General features: G+C 40.6%; 1 protein-coding gene across 1 annotated transcript in view; it reads left to right on the top strand.

Moving 5' to 3' along the window:
* The window catches only part of NETO2 (neuropilin and tolloid like 2), a 22,170-nt gene extending 9,477 nt beyond the window's left edge, over nt 1-12,693 (top strand). Inside the window, exons 5-11 of the mRNA XM_015818968.2 lie at nt 1,196-1,336; nt 2,410-2,658; nt 3,800-3,844; nt 3,938-4,065; nt 6,599-6,827; nt 7,908-8,021; nt 12,113-12,693. Of these exons, the coding sequence (XP_015674454.2) occupies nt 1,196-1,336; nt 2,410-2,658; nt 3,800-3,844; nt 3,938-4,065; nt 6,599-6,827; nt 7,908-8,021; nt 12,113-12,693 (1,487 nt within the window). The remainder of the gene's footprint in view (nt 1-1,195; nt 1,337-2,409; nt 2,659-3,799; nt 3,845-3,937; nt 4,066-6,598; nt 6,828-7,907; nt 8,022-12,112) is intronic.
* The last annotated feature ends 6,735 nt before the right edge of the window (nt 12,694-19,428 follow it).

The raw sequence follows: 19,428 nt of genomic DNA, 5'->3' as shown, positions 1-19,428 counted from the left end.
AGAAAGAAAGAAAGAAAGAAAGAAAGAAAGAAAGAAAGAAAGAAAGAAAGAAAGAAAGGTGAACGTTGGATCAAAGGTAAGTGTGGCCACCCACATTTCCCTGTCTGTAACTTTCTGACCATCTTCTCTGTTGCTCTCCCAGGGAAGAAGTCTGCAATAACTTGCTTTTGCCAGATACCTGTTGGGAAACTGCCAGCTAGGCTGGAAGGATGGGTCAAGCGAGGGCCTAGCTTGGAATCCTTGCATAGCTGCAAGCAGCATAAGCTTAACCTCCCCCAAGATCCATAAAACCTTATCTGGTCATTCCCAGGGGAAGGCAAGCGGTCTGGGGAGATTCTTGTAACATAGGTGGTAAATAATAAAGTTCCTTCTCCTCTTCACAGGCAGCTCCGGTTGCTTGCCTCTGTCAAAATCTAAATCCATTGCTTATAGAAAATAACTGAAATTAGGACAAGGACGATCTGAAATTCAGCTGTGGGCTGCATAAAACTCTGGGCTTGCACATTTCTAGACAGAACACAGAACAATTGTCCAATCCTTTCTTTTCTTACGGCAGAGTTTCAATTCTCCATTTTTAATTTGGCCAGGTATAAATTAAGAAGACGTTGAAAATGCAAATCTGTTGGGAAGGGGAATTAAAATGAAATAAAGTATTCAGAAATGATGTAAACTAGAAATCAAGTTACAGGGAGCACGGATAGCGGACATGGGTGAGCGCCTCAGAGCTAGAAAAGCTGGGCTATGCAGCAGTGTAACTCCGTCTTACTTCTCACAACAATTTTTTTCCCCCATTATAAAGAGATTAAAGACTCTCTGATGTCTTTTCAACCCTTCAAAATGTCTCCCCCATCCCTTCCAGTCTAGTCTACAATTTTGGTACCTGTTAATGCTCTCCTTTTCATGTACTCTTTCAATATACTATCAGATCCTTTCATGTTCTCCTTTTCATGTACTGTCAGCTCTGTCCCCTTTAGTTTTCTGAGGTCGAAATCAGCTAGATGCTGCCATCTGCTTGTGAACTGTGAAGAGATTGTTTATCCACAACTGGGAGAAAAATAATAATTCTACAGGCGTGCATCAACATCCTCTGTTTGATGCTGTCAACCCACACAGCTCATTACGCTGAAGTGGGCTGATGTTTGTTTAGATTTGCTAGAAGGACGGTGAATTGTATTTTTCTCTTTTCTTCCCAAAGTTGGCCAAGATCTTGGAAGTAACCGCATGGCATCTACTCAGTGTAGTGACTGGGTTCGAACAAGCAACGGAGGTCACTTTGCTTCATCCAACTTTCCTAACTTCTACCCACCCAACCAGGAATGTGTCTATATTTTAGAAGGTATGGACATATCTAGATTTTTTTGTAATGTTCGATTACTGAAAGTATGAATAATGTACCTATCAACCCATGTGGAATAACTAAACCACACACACCGACTCAGGGAGGTTGACTTTAAGTTAATTTGCAACAGCCTATTATGAATTTCAGTTACCCTCAACAACAAACATGATGTCTATATATTTCCATGTGGAAAGCAAAAGCCCAGAACTAATATTATATTAGATTTAAATCTTAAGTGGTTCAAAAAGAACTTGGTTTTTAGGATCGTCTTGAGCAATGCTCAGAGGTGCTCCCTTCATTGGAGGCTCCAAATTCTGTCAGAGGGAAGAGAAATCTACAGGCACTTCAAAAGCCTTCCCTTTGAGTTCACTTTTGTATTAGTGATGCAGTTGTGTGGCCTTTTTGTTAACAGTACGCAAAAAGTGACAGGCCCAAAGTGAGCTTTATTTCTCAGCCTTGGCAACTTTTAAGTTGTGTAGCCTTCAACTCCAATAGCTGGCTGGAGAATTGTGAGAACTGATGTCCAGACATGTTAATATTGCAAAAGTTGAGAAACACTTTTCTATAGAATATTTAAGCTCCACTTGTAGATCTGGCAGAAATCACTCCAACTAAGTTACTAACTCAATCACTGAGTCATTAAACTGAAAGGAACAGAAGAGGTAATCCTTGACTTATGACCATATTTAAGCTCAGAATTACAGTCCTAAGTCATTGTGATTATAAGCTGAGGCTTCTCGTGACCTTCCTATGACAGTTAGTAAGCAAATCCCTTTCCCCCAATGAGATTTTTTTTTTTTTTGGCAACTTTAAAAACAGGTTGCAACTTTAAAAACAGGTCTTATGTAGCTCCGAGGAGTCGGTCGTAACTCCAAGCAGTCATTAAACGGCCTGTCGTAAGTCGAAGACTCTCTGTATGTTTCAGCAGATCCATTGCACAGAATTGGAGATTTATCTCTACATTCAGGTGTTTATTGCAGAGGTGGTTTAATAACAGAACCCTTAACGTGTCTTTCGTTCCCTGAGGTGGAGAATTAACATTGATCCGGATTGTTTCTGCTTCTCTCCAGCTGCCCCGCGGCAAAGAATAGAGTTGACATTTGACGAACCGTTTTTCGTTGAGCCTTCCTTCGAATGTCGATTCGATCATCTGGAGGTTCGGGACGGACCTTTTGGGTTCTCCCCGGTCATCGATCGTTATTGCGGTCTAAAAAGTCCAAGCCCGATCAGATCAACGGGAAGATTTATGTGGATCAAGTTTACCTCAGATGAAGAATTGGAAGGACGAGGATTTAAAGCCAAGTATTCATTTATACCAGGTAGAAATGTCCCATTTGTCTTACTTAATGGTGTTGCGGTGATCCTTCTAGAAGAGTCTTGGATTTCTGCCTCTGCTTGCCAAAAACTACAATTTATCCTATTTCTTCTACTCACAGTTGTTTTACACTCGTTTTTCTGAGAGCTGCGAGGAGAGTCTAGCCCAGGGGTAGGCAACCTTGGCTCTTTTATGACTCGTGGACTTCAACTCCCAGAATTCCTGAGCCAGCATGGCTCAGTATGGAAACCTCTCCCTTTTCCCTCAGCATGGCTGGCTCAGGAATTCTGGGAGTTGAAGTCCACAAGCATGGCTTTCTCAGGAATTCTGGGAATTGAAGTCCATAAGTCATAAAAGAGCCAAGGTTCCCCACCCCTGGTCTAGACCAACATTTTATCTGTTGGATCTTGTATTGCTCTTGACGTCAGAGAGATAACCTTGACGTTGCAACTTCTCAGATCATAAGCAGGAACCTCAAATCATGGTTCTGAACTTAACCAGGTTTATTCTGAAAAACAAATATTAATTTTAAGTGGAAAGAATACACATAATCCCCTCAACCTGTACAAATAAGATTAGAGTTTTAGGAAGAACAAGTCAGCTGCCTCATTGCTGAGGTCTTCTAAGGATATACAGGTAGCACTTGATTTACAATCACAAGGGAGCCCAAAATTTTATGTTGCTAAGTGAGACATTTGTTAAATGAGTTTTGTCCCATTTTACGACTTTTCTTGCTACAATGGTTAAGTGAATCATTGCATTTGTTAAGTTAGTAACGTGATTAAGTGGATCTGGCTTCTCCCCATTGACTAGGGGATCACATGACCTTGGAACACTGCAACCGTCATAAATATGAACCGGTTGCCAAGCATCAGAATTTTGATCACGTGACCATGGGGATGCTGCAACGGTCGTAAGTGTAAAAAATGGTCACAAGTCAGTTTTGTTGCAACTTTGAACAGTCACTAAACGGACTGTTGTAAGTCAAGGTCTACCTGTATGTCATTGGGAAGAAGTCACATGCCATTTCTCAGCTCAGCATCCTGGTGTACTGCATTTTTCCAGTCCCTAGATTATCTTGCTTTCTAATTAAATTTTAGGCAGAATAACATTCTTTTTCTTCCCTTCCTCCTCCTCCTTTGTAGATCCTGATTTCACACACCGAGAAGGTATTTTAAAGCCCATCCCAGGTACGGTATCACGGCACTAATCTCTTCTGCTTACTACACTCTAAATCACTTTGATCTCTGGCTTGACTACAGCTTGTGTCCTTCGTGTTCTAGATTGCCAATTTGAGCTCTCCGGAGCGGATGGCATCGTCCGCTCCAGCCAGGTAGACCATGGAGAAAAAGTAAAGCCGGGCGAAGCCGTTGACTGCATCTGGACAATTAAGGCGACTCCAAATTCCAAGGTGGGTTTATGGAAGAGTTGGAATCTAATGTCTAATGAGAACAGCTGGCTGCTAGTAATAATTGCAAATTGTCATTCCTCATTCACTGAAATCAATGATTGCATTGGTGCTTATCGAAAAAACAATCTAGAGTTCACTTCATAAGCTGCTTCAAAACCAAATTAGAAGAGTTACTATTTTGTGTGACTATCCTTCAGCCTTTAATTGCTTTAAGATATTATTAAGGTTGACTCAGCCTTCCATCCTCCTGAGGTCGGTAAAATGAGGACTCAGATTGTTGGGGGTGCAAGAGGCTGACTCTGTAAACCTCCTAGAGAGGGCTGTAAAGAACCGTGAAGCGGTATATAAATCTAAGTGCTATTGTCCTTCCTTCCTTCCTTCCTTCCTTCCTTCCTTCCTTCCTTCCTTCCTTCCCAGTGGTTAGAATGCAGTATTGCAGGCTAACTCTGCCCACTACCAGGAGTTCGATCCTGACCGGCTCCAGGTTGACTCAGCCTTCCATCCTTCCCAGGTTGGTAAAATGAGGACCCAGATTGTTGGGGACCATAGCCTGACTCTGTAAACTGCTTAGAGAGGGCTGTAAAACACTGTAAAGCGGTATATAAGTCTATGGCTAAGTGCTATATGGTAGGTTCAGTTCCAGAATATCACAATAAATAAGTCATACAAATCTTTTGGGTTTCCCAGTGCATATAAAAGTGTGTTTCTACTATACTATAGTTTGCTAAGCATTCAGTAGCATTAGGTCTGGAAAAAAACTGATGTACATAATTAATAAATATATTGCTACAAAATGCCAAATTATGATTTGAGCACTCAGTGATTGCAATCTTGTAAAATATTGTAACATATGCAAAGCAGAATAAAGTGAATCACAGCAAAACAAGGTATGCCTTGTAAACATCTGTCTGTGTAGGAATTGTTGATCTATCTTCTATCTGATAAAACTGATAAAATAATGTATGCATCTGTCAAGACAGAATTATATCAATTAGACGTAATCACAATTTGCAGGTGGAGAAAAATGTCCTTTATGCCTGAATAAACATTTGCCTCCTTATACAGTAGAAACATACAAAACGTCAGTCTTATCTTGTATTCTTTCTTCCCACAAAATTCTTTTTATGTTTTTGAGTGTTCCCTTTAATTTTGGAAGTTTGGGAGGAGAGAAGATTTAGGACGTCAAGGAATTCTATTTAATGAATAGAGAGTTACATAATGTCTCCTTGCTATTTCAATTATAGCACCTTAGCAATGCAGACTTAATTTCCAGAGGAAGGGAAATAAATTGCTTTGCGGTTTAATCAAGCTGGTTGGGGGAAGAGAGGAAAGATACAAGGATTTGCTTCTGTTCCTTAAGGAAAGCTCCATTTTCTGTTGTAATCAAATTGATTTTTTTGTCCCTCTTTGCCCTAGAAAAAGTATAAAATCTATTTAAGAGGGGAATTGTTTTAGAACATGTGATTATTTTAGCTTTATGCATGAGAGAATGCAGTGATTAGAAATGGCAAGTAGTATACCCAAACAAACACAAGCTGTGCATCTATTCCTTGTATCTGAATGAAATTTCAGAGTGCAGAGAAGAGCAACAAAGATGATTAGGGGACTGGAGGCTAAAACATATGAAGAACTGTTGCAGGAATTGGGTATGTCTAGTTTAATGAAGAGAAGGATGAGGGGGGACATGATAGCAGTGTTCCAATATCTCAGGGGCTGCCACAAAGAAGAAGGAGTCAAGCTATTCTCCAAAGCACCTGAAGGCAAGACAAGAAGCAATGGGTGAAAACTAATCAAGGAGAGAACCAACCTAGAGCTAAAGAGAAATTTCCAGACAGTCAGAACAATTAATCAGTGGAATAACCTGCCTCCAAAAGTTGTGAATGCTCCAACACTGGAAGTTTTTAAAAAGAGATTGGACAACCATTTGTCTGAAAGGGTATAGGGCAATGGTGGCGAACCTATGGCACGGGTGCCAGAGGCAGCACTCAGAGCCCTCTCTGTGGGCACGCGCACCGTCGCCGCAGTCCTAGGCCTTCAGCTGGGTTTTATAAAACCTTTTCACTTTAGGCCTCCGCCACCATGTGCAAAAAGAAAAAAAAAGGTTCAATCAGTCAATTTCAACTTCTCGCGGAAAAAAAAAGATCTTGCAAAGTTGGAATTGATTGATTGAACTTTTTCGTCCCACCCAGTCTGCTGTTACCACCGCAGACATGCCCACCCAATTGGCCACACCCAGCCAATGGGCCACACCCACCCGGCACCCGACGAGGCGTAAGTGGGTTTTGGGTTGCAGTTTGGGCACTCAGTCTCTAAAAGGTTCACCATCACTGGTATAGGGTTTCCTGCCTGAGCAGGAGGTTGGACTAGAAGACCTCCAAGGTCCCTTCCAACTCTGTTATTCTAGTTCTGTTACTCTGTTTATTTTTTATTTTCTTTTTTTTTCTAATAAGAAGCAATGTTTTCCAACTGGGCTTTATGCCATTGAACGATTCCTTCGTTTCTTTGAAAACTGTTCTCTTGTAATGTCCAATAGATCTATTTGAGATTTCTGGACTATCAAATGGAACACTCCAACGAATGCAAAAGGAACTTTGTGGCTGTCTATGATGGAAGCAGCTCCATTGAAAACCTGAAAGCCAAGTTTTGCAGCACTGTGGCTAATGATGTGACGCTTCAAACAGGAACCGGGGTGATACGCATGTGGGCGGATGAAGGGAGTCGATTAAGCCGGTTTCGGATGCTCTTCACCTCATTTATGGACCGTAAGTATATCCTGAAGCCTTGAGTTGAAAAAAAAAGCACAATTGTATAAGACTTCCCAGGTTTTTTTTCTCTCTCTCCTTCCTGACATAGTTTGAGCTAAACCTGCTTAGAAGAATCTTTTCGAATATACTAAGCTTTGGAGTCATCGTCCTCCTTAATTAAATGCTCTGTACATTAAATTAAGAACAATAGCAGGGAACAAGAACTATAATTAAATCTGAAACGATATTCGCATCTTTTCTGATAACTTGGTGACATAATCATCTTATTGCCCCACTCACAATCCATAGATGATGGCTCATAATTAAAAGCACAGATCGTGTAAAGCCAGGAACTTGGAAAGAAATGGTTACAGGAGAGCAATTTCTCACCAAGTCGATTTACTATATACTAATCGTGAAAACATATAGTCCCTGTTTCGCTGAGAAAATAAATCTACCGATAAACTACTTTTAATAAGGTGCACGGATGTGATAGAAATAGCCAAATCTATAAAAAATATTGTTAAACGTCAGGGAAATCAGGAGAGTCAGACAGTTCAAATGAGTTATAAAGATTTATTGCAAAAGCTTAAGCTCTCTGCAAGAATCTGAGCTGCTAATGGGGAAGGGAAATGAGCGGGAATTAAGACATTCAAGTTTGGCTGGATTTAGATCTTTTGTGGAAGTGCAGGGACTCGCGACTGATGACACATTTGACCCCTCCCTCAGGCTCAGCCTGGTCATCTCCTACAAATATTCTAAATATGTCTCTAAAACTCCCTTTTCATGACTCTGTAATCCCTTAATTATTTGGGGTAGAACTGAGCGTTTACTGGCTGGATGCCCTTCCTGACACCTACTCAGAATTCACAGCAGATATTTTTTTCTCAGCACCCTAGGAGAGAAATATCTGCTGCTATCTAGGATTGAACTCTCAGATGACCACCACTGCTAAATATGTTACTGTATTATATGCAAAAAAACAAGAACCCCAAAACCTATACCTAAAATCTAATGAAGCAATTTATGTACTGAAAATATATTTTAAGGAAAAGCTGAAATTTGTGTAATCTTTATTTTCACCCCTGTTTCTCTCAGCTCCATGTTTAGGTGGTGCTTATTTCTGCCATAGCAACATGTGCATCAATAATTCCTTAGTTTGCAATGGCATTCAAAACTGTGCCTATCCATGGGATGAAAATCATTGCAAAGGTGAGTAATGACTAAAACCCTTGAATGAGTTGTGAGTGAGCCTTCCGTTTTTCTTCTTAGCAGCCTAAAGACCATTGCCAGCAAGTTTCCAACCTCAAAAGGTTCTTTCTTGGAACCTGTGAGATTTGCCTACCTAAATTTTACAAAGCAAAACACAAATTAAACAAATTGCAGAATTCAGCCATTCTTTTTTTTTTTCCCTGCTTAGGACAGTTGACATTTTGCCAGCTTTATATCAACTGTTGTTTGCATGATGTCTATGGAGATTCTTAGTCATCCAGGTCATGGTTATCCCAAAAGTGCTTTTTCAAAAAGCAACTGGAATTTCTTTTTTTTTTTTCCTTTGAAGACATTTCGCTTCTCATGCGAGAAGCTTCTTCAGTTCTGACTGAATGATGGAGAATTCTCCACCATTCAGTCAGAACCGAAGAAGCTTCTCGGATAAGAAGTGACATGTCTTCAAGGAAAAAAGAAGAAGAAGAAATTCCAGTTGCCTTTTGAAAAAGCACCTTTGGGATTGTTATTTGCATCTTCACTTTGGAGCTCTGTTTTAAATTCAAACCATATAAATGCAGTTTCCAGGCTTCAGTGTATTACTTTTGTTGCCTTTTCTTGTTTTTCTGTTTTATAGCTTAATAAAAAATAGAACTGTTGCAGACCTACTGCAGATGGTTTAAAATGAGCTATCACGGTTACCCTCAGCATTGATCATTCTTAGACAAAATAGCTTCACAAATAGACTATTCCGACACATCTGCATGTATAATTTACTCTTAGTTCAGACATCCTTTTCCTAATGCCAAAGACAAGTATTTTTGAAAATAGAAAGGTTCGCCCATTTAATAATAGCATTGGGTAAAGAATATTTATCACCCTTATTTTAAGAGACGATACTAAGGCTGAGAATTGTTCCTCATGATCCATGGGCTTTTGTTAAGAAATATATTTATATGTAAGGTTTTTAAAAGATAAAATAAGTCTTCAGGTTGTTACTTCCAACTTCACGCTTATATCACTTCAAAAGAAAGGTCATCTTTACTTCGTCTCACATTCAAATTTAAAATAGCAATTGGTTACAAGAAATAGCCAATTTTGCAAACTTAATGCAGGGCATTATATCATTTATATTCATTTCAACCAGCTTAGCATGACTAGCCACAACGTGTGGCGTTATTATTTCTCTCTTAAGTGTGTTACTGCATTCATCATTAACCTCTCTTGGAAAATTATCGCAACAGACAAGCAGTGCATCTGTTTACACATTCTGCAAGCCCGCATTTGATTAATGTACATGAAATTAAAGGGCGTGACAATGATTGCTTAAAAATTAAAGGTATTCTAACTGAACTTTTCAAGAAAACTTCCTGTAGCAAATCAGATGCCATTTGGATATGTTGACCTGGCTCTCTTCCATATTGAGATTCAAGCTGAAATGTTGCCATTAGTGCCATCTAATTAGAGAATGCCTTTCACAAAATTCTAAGCCAAGTGTTTCAATTTAACTAGCGTACTAATTGTGCCTCAAACTTCTACTTAATGAGCTGTTACACTGGGTTTCTGTATATTTAGAAGTAGCACAGGCCAATTGGTTAATAATAATAATAATGATGATGATGATGATGATGATGATGATGATGATGATGATGATGATGATGATGATGATGATGTTGAAAGGGACCTTGGAGGTCATCTAATCCAATGCCCTGGTATAGACAGGAAACCCTATACCATTTCAGACAAATGGCTGTCCAATCTCTTCTTAAAGACTTCCAGTGTTGGAGCGTTCACAGCTTCTGGAGGCAGGTTGTTCCACTGGTTAATTGTTCTCACTGTCAGGAAGTTTCTCCTTAGTTCTCGGTTGCTTCTCTCTTTAGTTAGTTTCCGTCAGTTGCTTCTTGTTTTGCCTTCAGGCGCTTTGGAGAACAGGTTCTTGAGAACCTCTTCAGAGGAACTTGTATTGAACTCAGTGGTGTTGATGGACCTATTGAATTTCTGGTCTTCTGGTCTAGTTGCGCATGGATCAAATAGTCTTGCATTTGTACAAGCTGCAGTTGCTTGTGAAAGAGCAAACTACATTTGAAAAGATTAGACATGGGGAGGGTGATATAATGGTTGTAGTGGGAATGACGGGAGATAGGGAGAAGAGATGCTGGCTAGGGAGCAGTCAGGTAAGAGACAGCACATTCCTCAGCTGCATAAGAGGCAGAGAAAGAGCCTGAGAAAGGATACTCTCCATAAGCTCTCAGTCTGTGAAAGTGACCATGGAAGAATTGCACTTTCAGATTTTCAATATTGTAGCTTTACAATAAGGTAGAATTAGCTTACCTGATCAATCTTTCTGTCTAGTCTACCTAGGAAGGCTGATAGTTTGGAGCTCTGATTTCCCCGAAATAGAGTAGAGTAGAGTAGAGTAGAGTAGAGTAGAGTAGAGTAGAGTAGAGTAGAGTAGAGTAGAGTAGAGTAGAATAGAATCATGATAGAATAGAATAGAATAGAATAGAATAGAATAGAATAGAATAGAATAGAATAGAATAGAATAGAATAGAATAGAATAGAATAGAATGAGGAGGAGGAGGAGGGGGGGGAAGAGGAGGAGGAGGATGGAAGGGACCTTGGAGGTCATCTGGTCCAACCTCCTGCTCAGGCAGGAAACCCTATACCATTTCAGACAAATGGCCGTCCAGTCTCTTCTTAAAAACTTCCAGTGTTGGAGCATTCACCGCTTCTGGAGGCAGGTTGTTCCACTGGTTAATTGTTCTAACTGTCAGGAAGTTTCTCCTTAGTTCTAAGGTTGCTTCTCTCTTTGGTTAGTTTCCATCCATTGCTTCTTGTCCTGCCTTCAGGCGCCTTGGAAAATAGCTTGACTCCCTCTTCTTTGTGGCAGCCCTGAGATACAGGAACACTGCTATCATGTCCCCCCTCATCCTTGTCTTCATTAAACTAGACATACCCAATTCCAGCAGTAGAGTAGAGTAGAGTAGAGTAGAGTAGAGTAGAGTAGAGTAGAGTAGAGTAGAGTAGAGTAGAGTAGAGTAGAGTAGAGTAGAGTAGAGTAGAATAGGAATAGATCTGGAAGGGACCTTGGAGGTCTTCTATTCCAGCCCCTCTACTCTAGCAGGAGAACCTGTACCATCTCAGACAAGTGACTGTCTAGCCTCTTCTTAAAGATCTCCAGTGATGAAGCTACTGAACAGTATAACAAAAAGGAATGTTGGAGCCCCAGCTTTGTAGACTTGTTTGTTGAATTTCTACACTACCCATCTCATCTAAGTGATTGTGGGCCGTTTACAACAACCTAATTTTGATGCAGTTGAGTTTAGTCTCTGTTAAACAACAGGGGGTTACTATCTCATAATAACACACTGTGGGATTCCTCACTTTAATAGGGAATGTGGTTTATTATTCTCTGTGAGAAGAAATGCTTTTTCCCAGCTCTTAATTCTATTAGCAAAGCTCCATTGGTTGAGAATTTCTCCTTACTACACAGACCAAAGCCCACTATTTTTCTGCCAAGGATGTAATAGTTCAAATTTCCATGTTTGGAGGAATGTACGTTGACAAAACGTACACTTAGGTAGACTTTCTGATTAAAGACTGATGCTGTGAGAAGCTTGGGCTAACAATGTTCCTAGTCCAGGTAGTCCTCGACTTACAACAATTCATTTAGTGACCATTCAAAGTTACAACGGCAGTGAAAAAAGTGAGTTATGAATGTTTATCACACTTACAACCTTTGCAGCATCCCCAGGATCACGTGATCAAAATTCAGATGCTTGGCCACTGGCTCATATTTATGACGGTTGCGGTGTCCCGGGGTCGTGTGATCAATTTTGATCAGTTTTCTGACAAACAAACTCAATAGAGAAGCCAGATTCACTGAACCCTAACCGTATTGCTAACTCAACAGCTGCAATGATTCCCTTAACAAGAAAAGTCGTAAATGGGGCAAAACTCATTTAACAGCTGTCTCACTTAGCACAGTCAATTGCTGTTGTAAGTTGAGGATGACCTGTAGTTTAGATTTGAAGCTGATTGCTGATAGTCTTAAACTTTTTCATTCATCGGTTGGTTTGTTGGTCGCTTTGTTTCAGAAAAGAAGAAAACGGGATTGTTCGAACAAATCACCAAAACTCACGGGACCGTCATTGGGATTACTTCCGGGATCGTCTTGGTTCTTCTCATCATCTCCATCCTGGTGCAGATCAAGCAGCCGCGGAAGAAAGTGATTTCTTGTAAAACCACCTTCAACAAAACTGGCTTCCAGGAGGTTTTCGACCCTCCCCATTACGAACTCTTCTCCCTGAGGGACAAAGAGATTTCGGCCGACTTGGCTGACTTCTCCGAGGAACTCGAAAACTACGAGAAAATGAGGCGCTCCTCGACCGCTTCGCGGTGCATTCACGACCATCACTGCGGCTCGCAAGCCGCGACGGTCAAGCAAAGCAGGACCAACCTTAGTTCCATGGAACTTCCTTTCCACAACGATTTCGCCCCTCCGCAGCCAATGAAGACCTTCAACAGCACTTTCAAGAAGAGTAGCTACACTTTCAAGCAGGCTCACGAATGTCCCGAGCAGGTGATTGAAGACCGGGTGATGGAGGAGATCCCTTGTGAAATCTACGTCAGGGGTCGCGAAGATGCTGCTCAGGGCTCCTTATCCATGGATTTTTAATCTCCCTTGAAAGCAGACGCCCGTGTGTGTAAATAGATGTACATATACGACGGACATAACACGCCTGTGTACAAAGGTGTACCATACGGGAATTTGATGGAGACTTCAACATTCATACTTTTTTAAAAGCTTGTTCGTTTTTCAGCCCAAAAGGAAAGCTCTACATACTGTAAATCTCTCTCTCTCTTTTTTTTTTTTTCCCTCCTTCCCTTTGGAATTGCCCGTCTCATCAAAGAAACAACCAAAGGTTTTGCATGGGGCTCCGATTAGTTGACATTAAAACAAAACCGACGCGGTGTCAAAAGTCCTTTGTGATTGCTCACTGTCTGTATTGCTTCCGTTTCTTTTCCTTCCTTCAAAACTACCGGTTTGAAGCCAGAAGTTTAATTTGATTTTTCTTTAAAAAAAAAGTGGGTGCCATACCAAGGAGCTTAATACAGGGGTCCCCAACCCCTGGTCGGTGGACTGGTACCGGGCTGCAGCATGCCAGCAACTGGTCCGCACAAACAAATAAAGCCCTATCTATGGGATGCAGGCAGCACACAAAACCCCACACTCTCAGGTCTGCGGAAAAACTTTTCTCCACGGAACCGGTCCCTGGTGACCAAAAGGTTAGGGACCTCTGGCTTAATATTTAAACACTGAATTACACTTTGGCAAATATGGTTAGAGTGCTTGTCGTAAATGCCACTTCAGACTCAACTGTCAATCCACCTTGGTTCGTTTGATATACAGGTAGCCCTCGGCTTATAAACAGAATTTCCATTGCTAAGCAAAGCGGTTGTGGCATGACCCAATTTTACGACCTTTTTCGTTAAGCGAATCACGGCAGTTGTTAAGTGTGTCCAGCAGTCGTTAAGCAAATCCAGCTTTCCCCATTAACCCTGCTTGTCAGAAGCTGGCTGGGAAGGACACATATGATGATCCCATGACCCTGGGATGCTGCAACCATCATATATCCATGCCAGTTGCCAGCTGGCAAAATTTTGATCAGGTAATTGGGGGGGATACTGCAATCGTCATAAACGCAAGGACCGGTTGAAAGTCACGGTTTTCAGTGCCCTTGTCATTTCAAATGGTCACTAAATGAATGGATGGAGCTGCCTTTTAAATGTTGTCGAAGAAAGCCATATAAAACATTGTGCTTTTCCTATTTCTGCCTTTTTGTTGTTTCTCTGTAGCTCAGTCATAGGGTCTCCTATGCCCACAGTAGACTGGTCTTTCCGCTGCCTTTGTGGGCAACACCATGCCAATGTTTTGAGGGGACCAGACCAGCTGAAATGTTCCAAGATAATTTCCCTTAGTTTCTCAGAACCCCACCAAATTTTTAAAGAATCCAGTTTGGACAACCCAGCTCTGACAGTCTATATTGCATTAAGAATAAATAGCACTTGCTTTCTAGTTATTCCGATGTTTTATTTTTCAGGTCTTTCCCTTCTTGGAGATAAAAAAAATAACACCGGCAGGCAATTTCAGTGATATTTCACTTCTTGCAAAACATTTTTTGACAGTTAATACCTGCAACTCCTATCAGTCCTTTTTCAAAAGGCTTACAACGTGATTTATGACTGTCCTTCAGCCATCTTTAGGTTTTCTCCAAAACGTACTTGTTAAATGTCTGAGGAGATTTATATCCCCACTTTCCTGCAAGAACATAAGGCGGCGTATATTATACTCTCTTTCACGTTTTTCTCACAACAATCCTGTTGGGTAGAGTAAAAAAAATAGTATTTTCTCAATTGCACTGGTATGGCTTCCACTTTTTAAACCAACAATTTATAAACAAAAGGCCACTTGGATGCACCTTGATGCTGTAGGACCTATGTGGTATATTCCCCTTTAGGTATGCGCAGCCAATGGATTATCAGTCTTCAGGCCAGCAACTGTAAATCACAATGTTGTCACTTGTGAAGCACACTTCAGCTTCTTTGCCATTTCGTCTTTAGTCTCCTGTTTCTTTTAAACTTTCTTTATACTGTGTTCACTTTTTTTTTCCGCTCGTTGTGATCTGACCACTCGGATGGGCCATGCTTTGTACGGAGAACTGAATATAAAGAAAACTTACACCACGCGTGGATCTGTTTGCAGATTGTGTTGAACTTCGCAGAAGAATATTATTTAAGTTCTTGAGCAAGCTCCTCTAATGTAATATGACCACTTAGTCCCGGGAATTAAATGCTGTGATTTTTCTAGAAGAAAATACTTTTGTTCAGAAGTAAATTAGAGTATAAGGAGCCCTGGATTTACATCCACAGTTGGGACTAGAATTTCTGTCGCTAAGCAAGGTGATTGTTATATGAAGTCATGCTTGATTTTAGGAACATTTTGGGCACGGTTGTTAAGAGAACCACTGCAGTTGTTAAATGAAACATGCCCTTGTTAAGATAATCTGGCTTTCCCCATTGACTTTGCTCGTCAAAAACTGGGAAGATCGCAAATGGGGATCAGATTATCCCAGGATTCTGCAACTCTCGTAAATACATCCCAATTGCCAAGCATCTGAATGTTCATCGTGTGACCCCAGGGATGCTGCAACAGTTATAAGTGTGTGAGGACCAGTCATATGTCACCTTTTCCATGCTGTTGTGACTTCAGCTAAATGAAATGCTTATAAGTCAAGAACTATCTGTAACAGGATAGCTGCTTTATTCATGAAACGTGTCACACTATACCTGTAGATGAGTCCAGCTGAAACTGCAGATATACTTGGAGCTTGGTGCCATTTCAATGGGGACCATGTAATGATTAAGTAACAGAACCCCACAAACAAGAGACCACCTTTTCAGATATGTCTATTTCATGTACCCTTCTGTTTTTAGTAGCTGAGACACACCAACACCTCCAGGATGCTTTAAACGCTTGTTTCTTTCAGGAACATTTTATTTCTAATGTTTCACTTAGGCAATACACACATTTAAATGATACTAGCGACTAAAACATTTGTGGAGTCCGTGAGTCTTCCCAAATGCAATATGGATGCTAGGGTGCCACCGGGTCACTGCTAATAAAACATAGACTCACAAAGCCTCACAAATGTATTCAATTGTTACATGGTGCTTTTCATTAGATCAGCATTTGTCTAACTTGGCAACTTTAAGACATGTCAGCTTCAGCTCCCAGAATTCCCTAGTTACCAGGTTGCATCAGATTGCATGTGTGACTAGAAAACATTAAATTTAAATAAACTGTAGCATTAAATTCTGGAATTTTGTGAAGAAGGAGATTGCACGCCATGGACCAGTCTTCCACATTAAGTCTGCATTAACAGAGGGATAGAATCAAGATCACGTGAAGTATTAATACCACTTGACAAGGCCTTGGTAAGGCCACACTTGGAATACTGCATCCAGTTTTGGTCACCATGATGTAAAAAAGATGTTGAGACTTTAGAAAGAGTGCAGAGAAGAGCAACAAAGATGATTCAGGGACTGGAGGCTAAAGCATATAAGGAACGGCTGCTGGAATTGGGTATGTCTAGTTTAATGAAGAGAAGGGGAGACAGGATAGCAGTGTTCCAATATCTCGGGCTGCCCCAAAGAAGAGGGAGTCAAGCTATTCTCCAAAGCGCCTGAAGGCAGGACAAGAAGCAACAGATGGAAACTAAGCAAGGAGAGAAGCAACCTAGAACTGAGGAGAAACTTCCTGACAGTTAGAACAATTAACCAGTGGAACCACCTGCCTCCAGAAGCGGTGAATGCTCCAACACTGGAAGTTTTTAAGAAAAGACTGGACAGCCATTTGTCTGAAATGGTGTAGGGTTTCCTGCCTGAGCAGGGGGTTGGACTCGATGACCTGCAAGGTCCCTTCCAACTTTTATTATTATTATTATTATTATTATTATTATTATTATTATTATTATTATTATTATTATTATTATTATTATTATTATTATTATTATTATTATTATTATTATTATTATTATGTCAATGAAGCGCAACCAGGTGTAATTCGGAGAAAGTGGTCAATATAAGTGAAGACTCAACTGGTCAGTTTAGGTATCTGGAATTAGAGAGGGTCACCTTTTCTCCATTGCATAAAGGTCTTTAGATCAGGGGTCTTCAAACTTGGCAACTTTAAGACTTGTGGACTTCAACTCCCAGAATTCTTCAGCCAACCACGGCTGGCTGAGGAATTCTGGAAGTTGAAGTCCACAAGTCTTAAAGTTGCCAACTTTGAAGACCCCTGCTTTAGACAATCTCCTGGCCACTCTGCTGTCTCTTGACAAGGAGTGAACTGAAAATTAGACAAAAACAAAGATGGCAATGTGTTGAAAGTGGATTCGTACGTTGTGTGGAGGGTCACCATTCATGCAATGCAAACTTCTCGATGAGCTGCGTGCCAGTAGCAAACCAGGATATATATATCACCTGAGATCCCAAGACCAAATATGGTCTCCAAAGAAGGTCCATAGAAATCTACCCAAACCAGTCCTTCCTAACTGGGTGGTGATGGTTGTGCTGAACTTCTGAAAAAGAGACAGCAATCTGATAAATAAATAAGACCAACCAAGAACAGTCAATAGATAAAAAGGTAAGTGTCCTTTGACTACAACCTGATTCTGTTTTCTTGATAGTTACGCCCATATTATTTTCTTAAGAAAAATGGAAGTAGCATAAACTTTCCCGTGTCAGTCTAGTCGACAAATGGCCTCTCTTGAAGCTCTCCCCTTCACATCAAAAGCCATATTAGTCATATGTAATTAATTTGACGTGATACTTAATGTGATTCTAATGGAACTGAAATGTAAAGTGAATCAAATCAATCTTCCTAGTCTAGAGAAAAGAAGGACTAGGGGTGACATGATAGCAATCTTCCAGCATTTGAGGGGCTGCCCCAAAGAAGAGGGTGGGTCAACCTATTCTCCAAAGCACCTGAAGGCAGGACAAGAAACAATGGATGGAAACTAATCGAGGAGAGAAGCAACCTGGAATTAATAAAAACTTCCTAACAGTGAGAACAATTAACCATCACTGGAGGTTTTTAAGAAGAGATTGGACAGCCACTGAAATGGTATAGGATCTCCTGCTTGAGCAGGGGGTTGGACTAGAAGACCTCCAAGGTCCCTTCCAGCTCTAGTGTGAATTTGAATTTAATTTTTTTCCCCTGATCAGGCTACTCTTGAAATGTCACCCAAATGCCTCAATGCATTCCCCTGCCATGCCTGAAACGTTGTAAGCTGTCCTGGAAGCCAAAATGCAATATAAAAAGGAAGGGGATGTAAGAAAAAAGGTCCTTTGCAAGCAAATACAAGACAAACAAGGGCCTTAAGCAAGAGAAGACAAACCCATGGCCGGTTTCTAAAAAAGAAAAAAAGAAAACAAAACAAAAATGTTCTCCCTGTTTCATCCCTGAAAATCTTGGATTGATCTCATCTTGAAAGGAGCTGACAAAACGCGTTCTTTGAAACTTCAAAAGGAAGACATGTGCTTTGATGGACATAAAGCCGAACATCAGATCAGTGGAAGCTTCTCTCTCCCTCCCGTCCAATTTAGCTTAGAGAAGCATAGGCTGGAAAAGAAAGAAAGAAAGAAAGAAAGAAAGAAAGAAAGAAAGAAAGAAAGAAAGAAAGAAAAAGAAAGAAAGAAAAAGAAAGAAAGAAAGAAAGAAAGAAAGAAAGAAAGAAAGAAAGAAAGAAAGAAAGAAAGAAAACACAGGAGAAAAGATGCAGAAATGAATGTTGAAAGAATCTGTCATTTGACAGAATGACAAAAGGGGAGAAAGTAAAGAATTATCTTTGCGACAAATAGGATTCTACATCAAGGGAAATAATTCATCCCACATATTTTTGTCCATGGTTAACTTAACTAGGATCAACTCCATTAGCTCAGTTGCGTAAGTAGTGTGCAACATCTTACACCAGGAATCAACCACCCCACCAAACCAACATTTGTGACTGGCTGGTGTGTGAGGTCATAAGTCAATTGGTCAAAAGGTCATTTCTCCCCCCCCCCCATGGAGTTGTTGAACTAAAATCTCTGGGTTTCGTATATTACATTATTCCCTAATGCTCTTTGCATGGCTAGTGTGTTGTGCCAATCCAGTTGTTGTGATTTACAGGTAATCCTTAGCTTACAAGCACGATTGGGACCAGAATTTCCATTTCTTAAGCAAGAAAATGGTTAATTGAGTTGCACCGGATTTCATGAGCTCTTTTGCTACAGTTATTAAGCAAATTGCTGCAGTTGTTAAGTGAGTCACGGCGTCGTTAAGGAAAGCGGGATTCCCTCATTGACTTCGTTTGTCGGAAGTCAGTCAGAAGGTGACAAACAGTGATCAAGGGACCCTAGGACACTGCATCCGTTGCAAATACATGACGATTGCCAAGCGCCCAAATTTTGATCACGGGACCGTGTGGGGATGCTGTGATAGTCATAAGTATGAGGACTGGCCATAAGTTTTCATGCCATTGTAATTTTAAATGGGTGTAAGTCAAGGACTACCTGTATTTAGTAAATCATAGTTAAAGAACCATTGTTTGCAAAGCACCGTTCAGTAGGGATGACCTTGTTTGTTTAAAGTCTGCATATTTTAGGAAGGATTTTTATGAAGATTACTAAGCAATCTGGACGCAACATACATGTTATTCCTTATCGGCTAACCGTCTCTTTTCACTCCACTTCACTCGGGGAAGGACCACCCTGCTGTGGACAAATGACACAAAAAAACCAACCAAACCCAAAGTGTTATTTTCTGGGCCGTTGAAAACCTTTGATACGGCTCCTTTCCCAGTCCATT

The sequence above is a fragment of the Protobothrops mucrosquamatus genome, unplaced genomic scaffold (genome assembly GCF_001527695.2).
Source record: "Protobothrops mucrosquamatus isolate PMUCROS unplaced genomic scaffold, P.Mucros_1.0 scaffold827, whole genome shotgun sequence".
NCBI classification, from domain to species: Eukaryota; Metazoa; Chordata; class Lepidosauria; order Squamata; family Viperidae; genus Protobothrops; species Protobothrops mucrosquamatus.
This window is presented reverse-complemented; position numbering and strand designations above follow the sequence as displayed.